General features: G+C 35.0%; 1 protein-coding gene across 1 annotated transcript in view; it reads left to right on the forward strand.

The window, feature by feature from the left end:
• Positions 1–7,509, forward strand: part of LOC106876982 (HEAT repeat-containing protein 5B) — a 153,988-nt gene extending 146,479 nt beyond the window's left edge. Inside the window, exons 36-37 of the mRNA XM_052971972.1 lie at positions 2,573–2,786; positions 5,255–7,509. Coding sequence (XP_052827932.1) covers positions 2,573–2,786; positions 5,255–5,577 — 537 coding nt within the window. The 3' untranslated portion in view covers positions 5,578–7,509. The remainder of the gene's footprint in view (positions 1–2,572; positions 2,787–5,254) is intronic.
• Positions 7,510–21,008: the final 13,499 nt, after the last annotated feature.

The following is a 21,008-nucleotide window of genomic DNA, read 5'->3' on the forward strand; positions in this document are numbered from 1 at the left end:
TATATAGTAATACCCTTATATAAATTTTATATATATATATATATATATATATATATACATACAAGTTCGAAAGACGAACGAAAGCATTAATATATGTATAAAATAAATGAAAGAAGTTATTCCAAAATTCTGACGACTTTTTTTCAATATATATATATATTTATATATATTTATTTGCTGTACATGATTATACTTTTGTATATGTTTGCTATATATGCTTCTCTTCGTGTATGTGCTTGCTATATATGTTTGTTTGGTGTAAATTTTGTGTGTGTGTGTGTGACAGAGAGAGAGAGAGAAAAGTAACACATGTCTGAGAAGAAAATAGAAAGAATGGTAGCAGACATAAGAAGGTAATGTCAGTGAGCATACAAACACATACACAAATATAAACAAGCGGCAAACTATATATATATACACACACACACACACACACACACACATGTTTATATTTGTGCATGTTTGTATGCTCACTGACAATACCTTCTGTCTGCTATGTCTACTGTCATTCTTTTTATTTCCTTCTTAGACAACTCTCTCTTTGCATGAAATTTATTCTATTGTGTGATCTATTTATATTAATGATATCTTACACTGGAGTTTATTGAATATTCACAATGAAAATGATGTAACATTTTAATATCATATGTGAAAGAAATGTATCTCAAATGTGAATCCATTTATAAATAATAGCTCATAGAAGACTTATTTACAAATTTCTCGATGCTTCTATATTTACATTCTAAATGTAAACAAGCTTACTTTCTTTGTTGGTAAGGTTAAAGCATCTAATGTGTATCGTTGAAAATCACTCAGTTGTTACTTTATCACAATTGTCAAGAATACAATAAGTCCATTGTTCAGATTCCACAGGTGACTTTCCACCTTTTTCCATTCAAAAGTTTTTTAACCCAATGTATTTAACCCAACTATTTTTTATAGCTGGATTCACATCTCAGATACATAGTTAATTGAAGTTCATCCTCATCATCATTTAACATCCACCTTCCATGCTGGCATGGGTGGAACGGTTTGACAAGAGCTGGCTTGACAGAAGCCTGCACCAGACTTCTGTAACTGTTTTGGTAGGATTTTAATCAGCTGGATGCCCTTCCTAATACCAACCACTAAGCAGAGTGGACTTAGTGCTTTTTATGTGGCACAAGCAAGGTCAGTTTTGGCAAAGTTTTTACAGCTGGATGCCCTTCCAAATGCCAGCCACTTTACAGTGTGGACTGGGTGCTTATAAGTGGCACCCGCACTGACAGGGTCATCAAGTACTTGCAAGACGACCAAAAACCTCTTTTGAGAGGGGAGGGGGCATTGGAGGAGGTGATCTTGTGTCAGATGATGAAAGGTCATAGTGAGGCAGAGAGACAGAAACAGGTGTCTTGCTGTAGGGGAGGTACAAAGTTACCCGGCCGAAAAGAGAGAGAGATCAGGAATGAAGACAGAAGCAAGTGCACTGCTGCAAAGGAAATACAGGGTTACACAACCTGAGGAAAGTGCAGGAGAAGGAGAGGGAGAATGGGAAACAGCAGGATAGAGATGGTGGTGAAGTGCAGGGCATACGCAATGATTCAGTGAGATAGGGTGTGGGTGGAACACACAGGTCGGAAGCTAGTGGAAAGCAATGATACAGTGGTACAGGGCCAAGAGGACAGGATTGGGGAGTGGGAGGTAAGCCTAGTACATGAGTGGAAATGTGAGGAAGAGAAGAGAAGAGATTTAGTTTGGTTTGTTGTGGTAGAGTGTGTGAGAAATTTTCTCGTTAAGTGTGGGTGGGACACAGCACTTCTAGAATTCAGTTTCGCTGACATGGGTGGGTCTTCTCAAGAACTTCATATAGCCAAACATTGTCATTTCATCCATGAGGCCCAGCATCCTGAGATTAGTCCTCTTCACTCCATCCCGTGTCTTCCTGGTTTTCCCTCTTTTGTGGGTACCATCCACTTTCAGTGATCAGCGCTTCATTATGCAGCTGTCCTCATTCATAAGCATCACATGGCCAAACCAACATCATCTTCTCGTTTGCATCCAGCATTTGCTTCCACTTATACCCAACTTTTCTCTCAATAATTTTCACTTTGTCGTACATATGCACTGATATTGCACATCCAACAGAGCATACTACCTTCATTCCTCTCTAGTCTACACATCTTCCGCATTCAGAGCTCATGTCTCACTACCATGGAGTACAGCCATTTTCACACAAGCATCATATAGTCTAACTTTCACTCTGAGCGAGAGTAATAGCTCTCTGAACTTCCTCCACCCAATTCTTATTCTAGAAACAATACTTTCAGAACATCCTCCACCATTGCTAACCTCAAGAGAGCCTCTTGGGCATTTGAGAGAATCTAAGTCCTGTGTATATTTATATTTCTCAGTGCTTCTATATTTGTGTTGTTTACGTAAATATATCTGAGAAATGTTAGCTGATATCAGTGCATGAATCATTGTGTGAGTACATAGCTAATAGTGTTGGTAGATGAGCTAAATATAACAAGTATTTACAATTTCCTCTATAGTGTTTTATATGAAAAATAATTTCTCTTCCATTGTTTTTCAGCTTCAGTTGAAGAGCATTCAGACTTTTATCTCCATTCTACAACATACAGACCGTGTTGTTTACACACCATTTATCCATGCCTTAGCTCCCAAAGTTACTGAGTATCTTTATTCAATTACTAATGAACAGCCTCAAAGTGAGACAGAGCTCAGCCTGATCTTTGAATCTATAAAGATGCTGGAAACATTACTAGATTTGGCTGATGATGAGAAACGTAAGATTTGTTTGTTTTTGATTTGATGTAATTTTCTAGGTTTTTTTTTTTGACATTTTAAAATATATCTTCTTGCCTAAATACAATGTCTCTTAATTAATAAAAACAAAGTAAATTAACTCTTAAATAGCTTTTAATTTGAATCAAACTTTGTCTAATGTAAGCATATGCAAAGTATCAAAACATGACTTGTAAAAAATCTGATCATGATACAATTCTTAAATAATTGATTTAAATAATAACTAGATAACTATAATCATTTGACTGGTTTTAAGAAGTTTTATTATACTGGCCAGCTTAATAAACACCAGTTTCTTCATTTGCTCCCTTGTATTATAAAAATTATATGAGAACATCTAGATATTAAATATTCAAACTATTGCTACACACACACACACACACACACACACACACACACACACACACACACACACACACACACACATACACACACATTTGAACAGTTAGCAATACTTTCTTTCTCAAATATCTTCTAGTCAAGTAGTACGATGCCATCTCTTCTGATTGAGACGATCTGCCACAAGAAGTAGACTGCAGCAGACCCACCTTTCTTGATGATCTCTCCATGGATGCTACAAACACTAGCTACCTTCCTACCATTCAGCTAACTTAAATATTTGAAGAATTGGTAACTCAACTGAGTTGTGGAGCACTCATTGGTGAAACTAGGATTTTGCTAATGATGCAGTTATTCTTGCTGAGTCTGTGGATAGCTTAAAGAGTGCTCTCCTTTCACTTAGTAAGGAAGTAGAACCACTTGGCCTGAGAGTTGATATCTGAGCTGGGGGACAAAGGTCTGGGTCTTCAGGTCCCTGGTCCTCCCTGCCTTGCACTCTGGTTGCAAAATTTGGAGACTATCGGGGGCCCTTAGGAGTCACCTGTACTCCTTTGGTATCAGGATGCTTTGCAGGATGATTGGTTACCATTTGCTGAGCATCAGCTCAGAGTGTTTGGTCAGGTTGCTTAATTTTCTAAGTTAGTTAGATCTTGTGTATCTTATTCTTTTCTCTGAGGATTCAACTGGGGTGACAGCTCGTGTTGGTTGGCCATATGGTTATGATGGATGAGGAAGTATCTTGTAGAGATGGGGACTGACTGGAACACTGCTCAGAGGGTTGCCTGGGATAACCCAGGCAAATACCAACAAATGGTGGATGCAGCAATGCACTACTATAGCAGATGACCCCATACCTGACCTAAACTGAATTACCAGATCTAAGTCATCAGAAATTGTATTTCTGAACTTCCAGTGCTGGCAGATGTTAAATAAACAACTTTATTATGATTCTACTTGGTGGTATCAAAAAGTTCCCAGACTTGTTATGTTTAATAAAAAAATAACTTATTTACCTAAGTTTTAACATCATCTCCTTTGAAATAGTCATCTTGTGCAGCAATACACCAGTTCTAACATTCCTGCCACTTTTGGAGTCTGCTTGGAAGTTGTCTTCCATAAGGAAGTCGAAGACCTTTTGCAATTCACTCTGGATCTTGACAACAGTGTTAAAGCGGTGACCTTTGAGCTGCATTTTCATCTTGGGGAAAAGATGGAAGTCCGCAGGTGCTATATCTGGCAAATAGGGTTGGTGTAGAAGTGATACCATGTTGTTTTTGATGAGAAACTCATGAGTGAGGAGAGCTCAGTGAAGAATCCAATTCTTCGTGCTCCACATATCCAGTTGCTTTTTGCCGAATGTCCTCCCTCAAATGCTTGAAAACATTGCAGTAGAACTCCCGATTGACGTCTGGCCCTGGGAGATGAATTCTCAATGCACAATACCATATTTCCAGAGGTGACACTTGTGGCAGGTCTTCCAGATCACTCCTCATCTTCCAGGGACGTTCTGCCGCCACTCAAAACATTGTGTACAACCCATTGCCTCGTCATCGTAAGCTTGCTGAAGCATACTCAATGTCTCTGTAGCAGGCTTCCCAAGTTTAATGCAAACTTTCACGTTAGCTCCTTGTTCCAACTTCCTGTCCATGACAAAAATTGCAGACTACAACATACACAAGAACAAATTTCAGAACTTGTGAAGTAAACACAGTGATGTCACTTGGTACACTGCCTCATAAAGGTCAATGCTAGCTCTCACTGCACACACAGCCATGTATATATATATATATATATATATATATTAGTCTGTGAACTTTTTGATACCACCTTGTAAACATTAAAACATTAGTTTTGGACTAACACTAAACTGATAAAGTGAGATATAGGGTTCAACCACTGGATCTTGGTAATAACCAGTCCTTTAGCTTGGGGAGCAACTGGTAGGAATATACACAGATTATTGCTTCATTCTCTTTTATGAAAATGTTGAGCCTAAAACATTGCAGTAGTTGTGGAACAAAAGTGTTACTGTTTTCACCTTGTTTTCATTATAATTTATATCATTATTTCTATAAATGATCTAATCTTATAAATGTTCTTTAAATTTCAGGTGTGAATATTATCCTGGTACTTGTTCCTATCTTGATTTCATATTTACTCAGTGATAAAATACTGGTGTCATGTTCACCAGCATCTAAGCTCTTACATGACCATGCATTGCAGCGTCTTATGAAAGTCGGTCCTTTGTACCCAAAAGATTTTCGCAGGGCAATGAGTTCTGCTGTAGATCTCAAGCCTCGTTTGGAAGCTGCAGTGAAAGCAAACCAGACATCCCAAAAAATGGCACCAAACCAACAGAATATGAAGCTCAGTGCTCAACCAACGAAACCTACTATAACTTTGAAGACTGACTTCAGCAACTTCACTGGTTGACTTTATTTTTGAGTTTTTGATTTTTGGACCAGCCTCTCACAGAAGTGCAACAGCTCTGTGTGTAGAGGCCAAGAAATTCAAGCTGATAAAGTTGTATAGACCCAGAGATTTGCACTCATATACTCACACGTCTATATTATACATTTGTATCTACCAACCTATAGATAGGTTCCCAAAATATACATAAATTGACATTTTAATGACCAAATATGAAATTAATTTCCAAAGAGAATTCTGCATTCATATATATTTCTGTGCAAAATATTTGACGGATACTATTCTGCCATCTCTGAGTGCTAATAATGATCTACTTCTAACAGCCACCCCTCCCCATCAAACAACAAGGATCTTTCTTTTTGTTGTTCAAACTGCTAATATGTATGTAAACTCAATAGTCCACTGCTGGTCTTTAATCCATTTCATTAATTTACCACCCTTACACCCGTTTAAATTCTTCTCCATTTCTTTATTGCCCCACACAATGGAACTAAGAAACTTTTGGTTAATGGAACTGAAAATTTTGTCCCCTCTTTTCCCCCAACTTTTTAATTTGGCATATAGTTTTAAAAAGTTTAACTCTAAACATAAACTGAAGTTGTGGAGTTCTGAAATTTCTTATAAGAAATTTTTAAAGTTTGAAATTCTCTTACACCTCAGATCTATATACTACTTCATTTTGTTACCTAAATTGCTGCTTTTTATTTTAACTCCATTTTTTAAAGGTAAAGCTTCTGTTAAGCGTAGCAGCATAGCTATTATGTTTCTATTGTAGTACATACATTTTGATAATCTACCATACCAGCATGGAACAAGATGACACAACAATGGGGTTAAAATTTATTATTATTAATTGTATTATTAATAAACTAAAAATCATTAATATGGAAGCACTTGAGATTGTGTAAAGAAAACCTGTTCATCACATTAGTTATCAATATTTTGATTCTTTTATTATACCAGCTGGCTGCCTTACTAGTAGGATAGTTTTGTCTGAACTATAAATTATTGCAACAATATCTTAAGCATATATTCATGTATGTGTCTATGTGTAAGTGTTAGGTACACATATGCACATATAAATAAAGCTAAACAATCAATATTTGTTTGCTTTTACTTCTGTCTACTTTCTATCAGTTCTATTCAAAGTAGTTTTATAAATTAACAAAGCACCTGCTAATATATTTTATTTGAAATAATGTCAGCAAATAGTAGTAACTTTTTTCCACTGAAATAAAAAAAAATCTTAAAGATATATATATCTGATAATTTAGTTACAAGTATTTTGACACAATGACCATGAAATTAGGGTATTAAAACCAGTGTTTACACTTTCTTGAATAGGGATAGCCATTGTGTTGTACTTTTGGGCAAGGGACATAACTCTGCCTACCTCTCTGCTAGACTAATATCAAAGTGATTAGTGATAAAATGGGCATCCAGCTGTCAAACCAGTTGCTCCAGCAAAGCCATCCTACCTATATTAACACGTAAAATAATACCAATGTCAATATTAATGAGATTAAATTATAAATTAGAAACCTTATTAGGAATTTCAATGATAAATGTTTTTTCTAATTAATAACAACAGTGAAATATATTTTGATTATTACATTTATCAATATCATCTTTATATAAATTTATCATTTGTAACCTATATTCAATAACATAAATTATATAATCGTTTTTGTTTTTCATTATTATATTAACTGATCCAGGAAAATTAATATATAGTGTAAACTGTTGGTGTGTGGAAGGGTGGAAAATTTGAAGTTAGTGAAATTTAGACTTCATATATGAAATTTACTCTAATTTGATGGCTTGCAGTAACAGTTCACTTGATAAAACTTTCCTAATGCACCTTGTAGCATAATTTCAATTCTTGCTGATTAATTTTGCTGGAAATCTTAATAAACAAATCTTTCAGTGACTTGCTGTGATAGTATGTGTGACTTAAATTACTTTTATGTTTTATAGTAATTTTTCTTTGCATTCTGTATGTTTTCTCCTTGAATTCTTTTGCATAATGTATTTGTATGTTTTGGTTTGCATCTCCCCCCCCCCCTTCCGCCTTTTCTCTCTCATTTTATTGTTTTGTTTTACTACAGTCTTTGACAATCTTCCAAACAATGTCTGGAACTTCATTGAGATGATTTTATTTTTTCATTCATCCACTTCTTTTGCTCAAAGGTTTTGTTGTTCTAGTTTTTGAAGCACTTGGGACATTTTCCCCCAGAAAAGGAATGCAGGTTTTTTTTTTCTCTCCCAAGGAGAGAGATGAGGTCTGTACCACAGTAATGATAGTAATGATATTTTAGAGGGAATTGAACTTTGAATATTGTTTGAAATGTGTAGTATAAAAGCTCACAGAACTGACGCTATCTCTCAGTAGGTTGACCAATGCCATTGTCACTCAACTGTCATATACATTCATTATTATAAAATTTGAGTCACAAGTTGTTTTTCTATATATATATTTTTTTTTTTTTAAGATTCATTCAAGGACAATTTTTAATATTAAAAATTTCATTCACATCCTATTGCAACATATAATTAGGCTGCAATAGATGTTTTGCTGTTTTCAGTTACTAATATGTAGGATTAGTTGATAAATATATGTAATTCAGGTTGAGATGGATAACAATCCACTGATTGTTATCCATCTCAACCTGAACTTGGTTAATTCACTTAATTTGTTTTTATAGAACTAGATTAAATTACTTGATTTTATTTTAAGCATACATACATATATGTGTGTATTTAAAAAACAGTTCATTAGAATATTATAGCAATCAGTTATTAAATTGGAACACAAGGATTGTGTAGTTAAATTTATTGATCAAATGAAAACATGTTTGAAATTTATTAATCTTATATAAACTTAGCTATGTTAGTAAACGCTAAGTGAATAAAACTGAATATTGGTTTTAGGTTTTTAGTTTTTTTTTTTTTTTTCAGTGTAATACTGCTCTTAGGATAAATAAAGACATGACAGCAGGGAGAAGGTAGGGTTTGCAAGTTGTACAACATTAATATTGAGAAATATCACATAGCTCAGTCAAGCATAGAAGGCAGCTGAGAGTTAGGTATTAGATACTGTTTGTGAAAGGGAAACTCAAAGGGTATGATTTTTGTTGAGAATAGACTTCAGAACATTAATAAAAATTACTATAGTTAGTAATTGATGTGAGGTGAAATATATATAATATACATACATACATGGGGAGAGACAAACAGAAAAGCCAAAGAAATGCTGATATAAAAATTGTAAACATTGACTAACTGAACAGAATTGGAGTTCATAGAATAAATGATTGGCTCCAAGAAGAGAGGCCATTTTGCAGGCATATTCTTGTTTCTACATCTCAAAAGCAGAAAAATAATGAGAAAACGAATGAGCAAAATTATAAAACATACTTCACAGTGGTCATCTATATCCTCTGTAAATAAAAGGTTTTGTGGTTTGTATAAACATTTTATAAATTTTGTTATTTATTTGGAGCTTGGCACAGCCCTGTAGCTTGCCAGATCCCGTCAAACCGTCCAACCCATGCCAGCATGGAAAACGGACATTAAATGATGTAGTTCAAACTGTGGAATTTAGTTTTATCTTACATTATGCTTAAGAAGTCCTTATGGAGCAATTGGAAATTTTTATACAAATTTTGTGAGCTGAGAAGTTTTTCTCAGCTTCTCAAAGATTGTGGATTACAGAAAGACTTAGGTTGGAAGTTTATACACATACATAGATACTACATATGTGTATGTATGGTAACTAGACACTCACAAGACCCATCTTGTGTACACACACAAAGGTGAGTGAACAAAGCAAAAAGTAGCATTCAAAACATTTAGTTGGAGTTATATGCCTTTAATAAGTTTGGCTCAGCTTCACATAACTAAGTTCTGTGGGTATCAATATCAGGTGTTCAGAGACAGTCAAAAGAATTTGAAAGAAATTCAGAATGGTTTCTAAGTGAGAGTATTCAGGCCTCCATTAGCTATTTTTGCTATCATAGCAACATCAGTTATTTTATCGGTAGGTTCACATGGTGGAGCCGACAGGATGTTGACATCACTTTTCACTCTGCACAGTGTGATATTTTAGCTGTATTTGGCTTGTTACATTGGTACATGGTAGAGCAGACAAGATGTTGGTATCCATTTGTCATCATTCTGTAGGGTGTAGTATTTCAGTGATAGCAGCTATCACATGGGAAATAGATGATTTGATAGTGTCAAATTAAGTATGCGTTTGTATGACTGACAGGAATTATAGTCAGATGAAATCTCTGCAAGCAGTAAGAATTATATATACTGCCATTGTGTGTGGACCAGTTAGACATAGATTGGTACATTCAGGTTATTAGTGGCCAACAGCTTCAATTCAATTAGCAGCATACTTTTGATGGATACTGAGGACTGCTGAAATATGTGCAGTTTCTGATGGAGATAGAGTTGGCCATTATGAGCCCCAGATGAGTAAGGAAGAGTATGATAGCAAAAATAACCATGTGACCTTATCTCACCAATGGAGGCTATATATTCTCAACCTGTTTGCCATTTTTAATTTGTTTTGAATCCTCTCCACTGCCTCCTAAAATCTGATGATATGGATGTCCTATGCTCACAAAACTTTAATGTGGAGCTGAGTCAAACTGCAATTTTATACACACACACAAACAGGTTGACTAAGCCTTACATCTTGGAAGTTTTGTAAATATAAAACCATGTTTAGCTCTTCAGAGGCTTTTGGCATCTGGTGAGCTAGATATCGTTTCACATCTGTAAGTAATGCAGCTGAATCAACTTGTTAAATCATTTAGCTTTCATAACGGGTCGAGTGTTTTATCTTTTTCTTTGTTTGTAACCTATATGTATTAATGTATATATATATGTGTGTGTGTGTGTGTGTATATATATTTGTAGATGCATATGTGTATGATTCACAGTACGACTAAGAAATGGATCTGAGTTCAGATCAATTAAAATGACTGGGATTTCAAGGGCAATAAGATTGGGGCAATGTGTAGTAAGAAAGTATGTTAAGTGGATGACCAGCTGCTATGATGTCTGTTGATGGCCAGGGTAAAGTTAGGGAATAGTAAATAAATTAGCATTTAAAGAGTTTAGATTAAAGATAGAAAATACCTGAAAGCAGGACCTAAGGGAAAACTTTTAACATGCTCCATCTCATGAAGAAAAGTAGATGTGGAAATAATGATGAGAAAAGAAATAGTTGGTGATCTGTAAGAAAAAAGTTGTCCACAGGAGAATTTGTGAAAGAGTTATAAATTGATTTTCTGTGAGGAATCTCCTCATGGCAGATTAATTTCTCAAACTTTCATCATGTTATTATAATTATTAAGATTATTCTAAGTGCTGTGTGTCAAATTCATTATCACTGTATTGTATTTGTTGGTTTTCTCCACTTTTAAATTATTCTGTCTAATTTCGTTTTTCATTATTTTTCTGCCATTGATAATTTGCTATTAAATGATTTACTTTGCATAGATTTGGACAATTTTTAAACTGTTTACATATTTGATAAACCTACTATTGCAGTGGTCAATCACTTATCTGTACATATATTATCAAAATTCTCAATTTCTGCTCACACAATTTGGGTGGAAACAATTTTATTTTGGATATCAAAGTAACAAAATAAGAAACATGCCATGTATTGTCTCTACTGACCTAAGCTTGGATAGTTATTTAGATGGCTCATTGATTTGTTTTTGTTTATTATTTAGTTCCCTTTAGAGTTTGTTTTTTCATTGAAAATTACTTCAAAAGTATCTCTTTTAATGACTTATCAGAAATATTTGGATATTGATTTCCTTACTACAAAATTGTTACTACTAACTGCTGCATTTTCTTTTTTCTGGTTACTCTCTATTTTGTTGTTTCACTGACACCAGTTCTTTTCACAAACTTCAATGTTTGTTAAGTAGTTCCTCTACAATGATTTCCAAATTGAATTATATATTGCTAATTAATTTCATTTCTAATCCATACACAATTAACTTAATTTAGTTTAGATTGTGAAATAACTAATAGAACAACTATAGCTGATATACATGGCCATCTTTAAGTATCCTTATCTTCCACTCTTCATTGTAAAAACTTATACTTTTTATTTGAAATCATCAACTTATTATTCTTGTAAACCTAAAATGTCCACCATATGTTCTGTGATTATGTGTTTAAACTTCCAGATAAGTTTTTAAATGGTAGATATTCACCATGGAGCAATATATCAAATGTGTTGGATTTTACTTTAGGTTTTGTTTTTTAAGGATTTTAATTTCACTCCCAATTCAGCAAACTTACTGTATACTATTATTTTCTGTATTAAAGAAAAAGAAGGAAATCAATAAAATGTTAAAACCTCTGCAAATAAATAAAACATATTACCAAAATATAACTGGTTGAATATGTTAATGTATCATTATTTATTGAACAGTAAGAATGGCCTCATTTATAAGTTATTCAATGTTTCATTGTGAGTTTAGTTTTGGCATTGAACTATATTTATTTTGGGGACAAAATACTTATCTTTATGAGGATTGTTCAGAAATGATTATGTATTTGTTATATTTCAGATATTTACATAAATATTGCGTTTTTAAATACAATGTGCTAAAAGCATGAACTGGTCATGTGATCCCTACTTTTCTTTGAGAACATTTCAACTTATACTTTTATTTTTGTCAAAGCCTCCAACATATGAATATGAGAATTTTACAGCACCCTTTGACACTTGGTTTTTTAAAAAAAAAGTTGAAAAACCTTCATATAACTTATTGAGTCCATATATTATCTTATTACCTTGATATTGTAAAAAAAAAAAATAATAATCATTTGTGGGCTTTAAGTCTTTCATTGAATATTCTGTGGGACTTTATGATGAAGAAAAAATATGAATACATAAAAAAACAAATTAATTATCAGTATATACCAGCTTGGTTGGATATAATGAATCAAATGAAATTGGGTAGTTGCAATGCTGGCAAAATATTCCTGGGTGATTTCAAGTGGTTAACTACTTCCATGTTATTAGTTCAAATTTCACCCTTCGCACTTGGGAGAAAGAAACTAATGCTATTTAGGCAGGCATGACTGTATGGTTAAGAAGCTTGCTTTGTAATCACATGATTTGGGGTTCAGTCCCACTGCCTAGCACCTTGGGCAATGGGCAAATGTATTCTACTATGGCCCCAAATCGATCAACCCCTTTGAATTTGATAAATGGGAATTGTATGGAAGACTGATAATTGCTGCAGTGTTGCAAATTCTTGGTGAACCAAATCTAAAAACCCAGTTGTTATTCTTGTTTGAAGCCATTTAATTTCATTTATGCTGGTAATTTAAGCATAACTACCCTCATTTAACAAAACTATTTTCATCATATTTGAAGCTTAATGTCTGTTTCAGAAATTATTATTTATTGGCAATATGAATTTTCAAACAAGTTTGGGTTCCAAGTTGAATTTCTATTACTCAATCCTCTTCAAAAGATATTTCACAATATTACATCTCCGTTACCATCAACACCAAATATTATTCCCTGTTTTGCTGAAGTAGACCAAATATATTAATAGTTAATACAGTGGGCAGAAACAAAAAGCAATACTAAAAGTATTTTCTACAATATTTAATGGTGACAATTTAATTGGTTTTATCTTACTTTTACAAGATTTAGTGTTGTGTTTAAGCAAGGCATCAAACTTATTAAAATATTATAACTGTTTGTATTTCTGTTTCATTTCACTGATGCTTTTTTCATGTATTGAACTTAGAAATTTTACTTTGAGGTTCACTTACCTTAATATTCAACAACCAATAAGATAAATACCACTTGAGCACTGGTGTTGATCTAGTTGACTCATTCCCTCCCCCGAGCTTGCTGACTTTGTGCCAAAATTTAAAAGCATTATTACTTAACAATTCTCAAAAATGATAATGGTATTATTTTCTTACAATGAACACCTAAAGGACATAAAGATGACATCAAAGGATTGAAACTTCTTTCTTCAGTTTGAATAGATTTTCCTGAACTATTAACCAAATCTTTGGTGTATCCTTTCTTCTTAACTGTCCTCAGGCCTTGTATTTTCATATAAATATTTAATCCTTCACTGGTAGAAAACCACACAAACTCATACCTAAAGAAAAACATAAAACATATTAGTCCAGAAAAAAAAACTCGACTTGTAGGTGCAGGCATGGCTGTGTGGTATGAATCTTGTTTCCCAACCACATGGTTCCAGGTTCAGTTCTACTGTGTGGCACCTTGGGCAAGTGTCTTTTGCTATAGCTTCGGGCCAACCAAAGCCTTGTGAATGGATTTGAATGGAAATTGAAACAAGCCTATCATAGAGTAGCTGCTGTCTCGTATATGAGCAAAGTCATTGCTAGAAAGAATCATTGAAATGAGGCCCTTATACGACTCTTGAGCCCAGCCAAAGATTTGCACATTCTATTGCATAATATACAGCTGTGCTGGCTGACAGAGGGAACAGGTGCCACAGTATGAATTCTTTTGACATGCTTTTCAATCCTCCAACAGGTTGCACATGTTCTCTTGTGAACAATAGCCACATCACAATTTACAAGGGGTTAATTCCTGTGAGTTCTCTGATGGCTGACCAGGCCTGCATGTCTCAAACATTTCCTCCCACAAATCACACACATAAAAAGCAACACTTCCTTGTTTTCCACGGGTTCATTATTTCTCAGCCTTCTCTTGATCTTCTTGTGCTTCATTCCCTCTCTTTCATACTTTGAACAACCACTGTGCACTCTTTTCCTTCATCCGTTTTGCTCTTGTGCCTTCATCTCCCAATCAACAACTGAAATATATTTTATTTGAGTGTCTGTGTTTGTATCCCTGCCATCACTTGACAACTGATACTGGTGTGTTTATGTTCCCATAACTTAGCAATTCAGCAGAAGAGACCAATAGAATAAGCACTAGGCTTACAAAGAATAAGTTCTGGAGTCAATTTCTTCAATTAAAACCCTTTAGGGTGGTGCTCCAGTATGACTGAAACAAGTAAAAGAGTATTCTGACAATGATTCATTTTTTATTTTATACCATGCATTTTATCAATGACAATATTGTTGTTTCCTGTGGGCTTAATCTCTGTTACTGATGCAACGAGAGTGGCAAGGGAGTATCTATGCAACTTGGGTGATATAATTACAAGGTATCTTGTTTTTAATACATTGATTTACTAGTAGTTTCTTGCCGATAGGTACATCTTTTGCTGATATGCTCTTTTCCTCTTTTATTTGTTTCAGTCATTTGACTGTGGCCATGCTGGAGCACCGCCTTTAGTCGAGCAAATTAACCCCAGGTCTTATTCTTTGTAAGCCTAGTGCTTATTCTATTGGTCTCTTTTGCCGAACCGCTAAGTTACGGGGACGTAAACACACCATCATCGGTTGTCAAGCGATGTTGGGGGGACAAACATATACACACACATACATATATATGACAGGCTTCTTTCAGTTTTCATCTACCAAATCCACTCACAAGGCTTTGGTCGGCCCGAGGCTATAGTAGAAGACACTTTCCCAAGGTGCCACACAGTGGGACTGAACCCAGAACCATGTGGTTGGTAAGTGAGCTACTTACCACACAGGCACTCCGCTCACTTTTTTTTTAATGTAAATATCCACAATACCTATCATTCACAAGAAACTGATCAAACTAAGGCTATAATAGAATACTTTGCCCAAAGTACCACATCATGGAGCCAAACTGCTTAAATATCCAGTTTTGCCTGCAGCCAGGAGTAGATCTTTATCACTATTAGAGTTCTGGCCTTCCTTGAAGCACTTGTTAAAGTGGGATGTTACATGCTAATATTGTTGAGAAAGTGAAAAACATCACAAAACATTCATTATTCTTCCAATAAATAAACTTTTGTCACTAATATTATTACCATTTTCCAGGTATATGAAACTAATCAGTGAGTACAGCAAACAAAAATTACTTGATTAGTAGTATTCATCCATGAGAAATCAATACCACTGACTTCATAGCAATGTGAAATTAAGTTTGTGTCAACTTATATTAATACCTTCATAATGGCAATTTATTTCAATATCAGTTTTAGAGGAAGGTAAGGCACTAGTCAGTATAATTAATCGCAGAAAATACCTTTATTAACTTCCAGATGGATAAAAGATGAAGTTGACCATGGCAGTATTTGAACTCGGAATGTATGCGGGAGGGGGAGGATTGAATATAGCAAGGTATTTTGTCTGGGGTTTTATCTACTTAACACTATAATCCCTTCTGTATAATATTAATAGTAATGATACTACTACTACTACTAATAATAATAATAATACCACTGCTGACATAGATGAAACAACTATTCATAAAGCAAATGTAAAAAAGGTTGTCTGAGTTTATCTATTGGTTGCTATACAGAACCAACATTATTCAAAATATTAATATAACTTAAATAGACTCTTATCAAATGTTTATACAATATACCTTTCTTGGAAATGGGTGAGGAGGGCTGGCAACAGGAAGGGCATCCAGTCATAGAATATCTGCCTTAACAAATGCCATCCAACTTGTGCAATTATGGAAAAGTGTACATTAAAATGATGATGACATATATTTATACAAACACATACATGCAGATCATCTCATCATGTGCTTGCATAGATCAAATAGAATCCTTGAGACAGTTTCTACAACCAAATGCCCATCCTGTTGCCAAACTTCACCTGTTTCTAAGGTAATATTTCACCATTGCCAGTCAAATTTTTCACAGAAGTCTGGAAATGAATAACATTGATTTGTATGATGATAATGCCTATTTACTATCATTACATGATGTTATGACAAGAGTACCCACTAACATACATGAATATATAAATATATATATATTCACATGCACACACAAACAAGCTTCTTTCAGTTTCCATCTACCAAATCTATTTGCAAGGCTTTAGTTGGCCCTGGGCTATAGTGGAGGGTGCATGCCCAAGGTACTACATAGCCATGCTTGCACCTATATATAATCACACACACACGTAGCCTTCAACAGCCCTTTGCTCTGTGGTCTGATGATCTCTGCAGAAGTTAGGGGTAAAATGACTAGCTTGTGAAATCCACATAAGCCATGTACAGGGGTACTGTCAGTAAACTGAGTGTTAGCCACAAGTTCACCAGGGCTCAGTCTTCAGTCCCATCCTGTTCATCATCATCCTCCAGGCCATAACAGGTTGCTATTGGGAACTGTTATATGCTGATGACCTCATTCTCACAGCAGAATCTGTAATAGAACAAGAAAAAATTTCAGGTGTGGAAGCAAAGCTGCAATCAAAGGACTTTGAAGTTAATTTAACAAAGAGCAAAGTTCTAGTGAGCAGGAACACAGACAGGCCTCAACTCCCTTCAGGTAAACAGCCCTGCTCAATTCGTAGGAAAGGTGTAGGCTAGATTTCTATAGGGTGTACCCAGTACAGGCTATGAACTTGCAAGGTGCAGTGGAATTGCAGGAAAGTTAAAAAAACTGTTCATATGTGGAAGATGTGCATGAAAGACTCCTGAGAAATAGATTTTCTCAAATTCACAGGAAGTTCTCTGGAGGTAGTAGATAGAATCTGTTATTTAGTTGACCTAATTAACAGTTAATGAGGATGCTCTGAAAGTACAGTGACTAGAATACGAAAAAGAAAAATCAAAGCTGTTACTGTTTGCAACAAAAAGTTTCCCCCTTTCAGAATAAAAGACAGATTGTCCGATACTTTTGTATGAGCAGTAATGCTACATGGTAGTTAGACATGGATGCTGAAGACATGCAGAGACTAGAGAGAAATCAAGTTTGTATGCTCAGATGTGCAATGTCAGTGTGTGTATACAATAGTACTAATGTTTTGAGAGGAAATATGGACATAAGAGGAATGTTGATGTAGTGTGCAAGAGAGAAGACTGCACCTGTTTGGTCATGTGATGCACATAGATGAGGAGAGCTGCATAAAAAGTGCCAGTCACTTAAAGTAGATGGAACTTGTGAATGAGGGAAACCCAGTGAGACGTGGTGAGGTAGTGATGGATGATCTCAAGATGCTGAGCCTCACAGAGATGAGAAAGAATCAACATGAATGGCAATTTGCTGTGTTTGAGAAAACCTTCCATGAGGCCCTAAAAATATTGCTTAGGTTTGTACAGTGATGGACCCTGATCTGATACCCATTCTACTCATTCCCAACATCTTATCTTATCTACCCTCCCCTCCCCCAACTTCCATTCCTCCTTCATACATATTGCATCTCCTAACTCCTTTCACTACCAGTTGCTGCCTCTGCTTCCACTTTTGTCCTACGTTTTCATTATCACTTTCTCCCTCACTTTGTTCAACAATCTCCTTTCTGTTTTTCCAATTATCTCCTCTGCCATACTCCATTTTAATACCTCTCTTGTATGGTACCATTCCAACTCTCTCGTATCTACTACCACTCCCTTTCTCTATAGCTACCCTTATGTACTCCTACATCTCCCTTCCCTCTGCTCTTATGCTATGCTCATCATCCCCTACTTCCTGATCTATCATTCCCAGTGTCGGATCTACCATAAAACTAATGAAACTTAAGCTTCAGGGACCCTAATCCAGGAGGATTCTGAAGCAACTTAATGGTTTCATTCTGTCAGTTTTTGTATTTTAGTATTTTGCCATGCAGTCTTAGTGGACATCATATCATACTCCTATGCAGAGTCTCGACACGCAGTATCTAGTCACAAGTTGTTCACCTGCTGTTTCTACCAGTGTGGAGTAGAATAAAAAATAAATGTACAGACAACTCGTAGATAATTTGCTTCACTTGAATTTATTTTGGAAACTTTGGCCCTGCCTCTCCCATTGTGAAATATGTCTACTACTACATCAGCACAGTAGAGATAAGAATTCTTATTTTCACACCATTATTTAATGACCAATGAAAGGGTTTGCCTCCTAATTTTGGACTTACAAGCTGTTCAATAGCAAAGCATTTTTTTCTACTTTAAAAATTGTTGGAATATCACATTGTACAAAATGAACACTTCTTCATTTATGACTATATATTAAGTTGTGGACCCCTATCTTGATCAATCTCTGTCTCGCTGTGGTTAATGAAAATATTACCCCAATTTCTTCTTCACAGAGGTCTAGTCCCCAAGAAGAATAGCAATGTCTTCAAGAAAGTACTCAAGTGGATACCAGAAATGCCAACTCAAGGAAGAGAAATCTAACGAAATTTCTAAATGTCAAAAACTATCAAACTATTTTACAATAAGTAAAAGTTTGTCATCACCTGCAACTGAAACAAGCCATGCAAGCACCAGTGAAGTCAATGATAGTACACAAACCATGAGTGCTCTGTTTAGCAATAATCAACCTACTGTTGACACTTTTGGTGCAGATGATGATCACAGTGGTCAAGAACTTCAAGAAAAGATGGAGCAGAAACAGGAAGCAAATTTAGTGATTTCAAAGATTACAGTGACCTGGCAAACTGGCCTGTAACAATTGATAATGATTTCATACAAAACTGTTTAATGCAAGACATCAGTTTTTTTTGTTTTTCTTTCAAAATAAAAAAACCAGATAATGTATATACTGAATCCTACAAGATTTACAAACAGCAAGATCGAAGTTTCTCAAGCAAGTACTTTGAAAAAAGGATTAAAAAATGGTCAGACTGTGATGAGATCCTAGTTAGTTTACTCAAAGAACAAACTCTTTTCTAAGTGCCAAATATCACTTACAACAGGTGGGTTTTCTGATTGGATGAATATACTCAGAACTCCAGAAAATCATGAAGATAGCAAGGAACATAACAGGGCGATGTTGAGCTGGCTAATACGAAAGTCAAATAAAAATACTGTGGATCAAAAACTTGAGGAACAGTTGAGAAAAAACCTGCAGAACTATTTTGAAGTACTAAAAAGAGTTGTAACAGTTAAGTTTTTAAGTGAAAGAGGTTTAGCATTTAGAGGTCATGAGGAAAAGTGGGGCTCCACAAGCAATGGAAATTTCATGGACGCCATTGAGCTTATTGCGGAGTTTGACCCATTTTTACATAAAAATTTAGAGAAATGTATAAATGAAAAAGTAAATATTACTTACCTATCCAAATCTGTGTCTGAAGAATTGATAGAAATCATGGGAAAACATGTGAAAGATGAAGCGGTGAATCAGATCAACAACCTAAACATCAAATACTACTGTTATTGTTGACTCTACACCTAACATAACACATGTTGACCAGCTAGTAATTATGGTTCAATACTGTTATAATAGAAAACCCTATGAGAGATTTTTAGCATTTTTGCCAATAGAAAAACCACGACCTTGTTCAACAAAATAATTTCTGGGGGAGCATAAATATTCACTTGAAAATATCCGTGGTCAGTTGTATGATAATGCTTCCAACATGAAGGGCTCGGATAAAGGGCTGCAAGCACTTCTTAAAAACATTAACAGGTATGCAGACTATGTACCATGTGCAAGCCATTCACTCAACCTTGTTTGATAAAAGGCAGTGTCTCCTGTACCTGAAGTTATTGACTATTTTGGTATCTTGCAGCAGCTGTATGTTTTCTTTTCTGAATCTTCTCAAAGATGAGAGATTTTGAACACACAGGACAATCTAGCCTTTTCTCTAAAGAGCTTAAGTGTAACTAATTGGTCTGCACATTGTGAAACAGTTTGGGCAATTAAAAATGGATATAGGGATATTTTACAAACTCTCAAACATGCTTGAAGACTTAGAAGAGAAGCCTGAATGTAAGCGAGATGCAAATAATTTATACCACAAATTGGTAAAATTGGAATATGCTATTTTAACAGTCGTTTGGGAAGAAGTTAGGGAGTGTTTTAACAAAACAAGTAAGAAATTCCAAACTCCTGGTTCTGATGTATTTGAAGGTTACCTTCTGCTAGCATCTTTGTTTTCATTTGTTAAAGAACTACAAGAAAATCCAGCCAACAAGATTGCACACTATGCGACAGTAACAAAAGGTTTATCCGAATATATCATCTCAAATTATTCTGATATTTCCAACTGCATTGTTACAAAGAAATTTGCAGATGGAACAAGTGATAGGGCTTCCTTGGAAGAGGCTGAAAAATTTAGGATAGAAGTTCTAAATCAAGTCTATGACTGCTTGATAATCCAGTTAAGCAAGAGGATGGACCCAAATGAGCAGATTGCAAAAAGGTTCAAGTTTCTCTCAGGATTGATGAACAATTTAGAATTTGTTGAGAACAGTATCAAACTTATCATATTGCATTACAAAGATGATATTGACCACAAATTAATAAATGAGTGTTATCAGTTCAAAGAGTATTTACACCTTAGGAAATCCTGGAACACAGAAGAAATCACACCATCTAAAATGCAATGCACAGAAGTTCTTCAGT

This window comes from Octopus bimaculoides, chromosome 11 (assembly GCF_001194135.2).
Source record: "Octopus bimaculoides isolate UCB-OBI-ISO-001 chromosome 11, ASM119413v2, whole genome shotgun sequence".
In the NCBI taxonomy this organism is placed as follows: domain Eukaryota; kingdom Metazoa; phylum Mollusca; class Cephalopoda; order Octopoda; family Octopodidae; genus Octopus; species Octopus bimaculoides.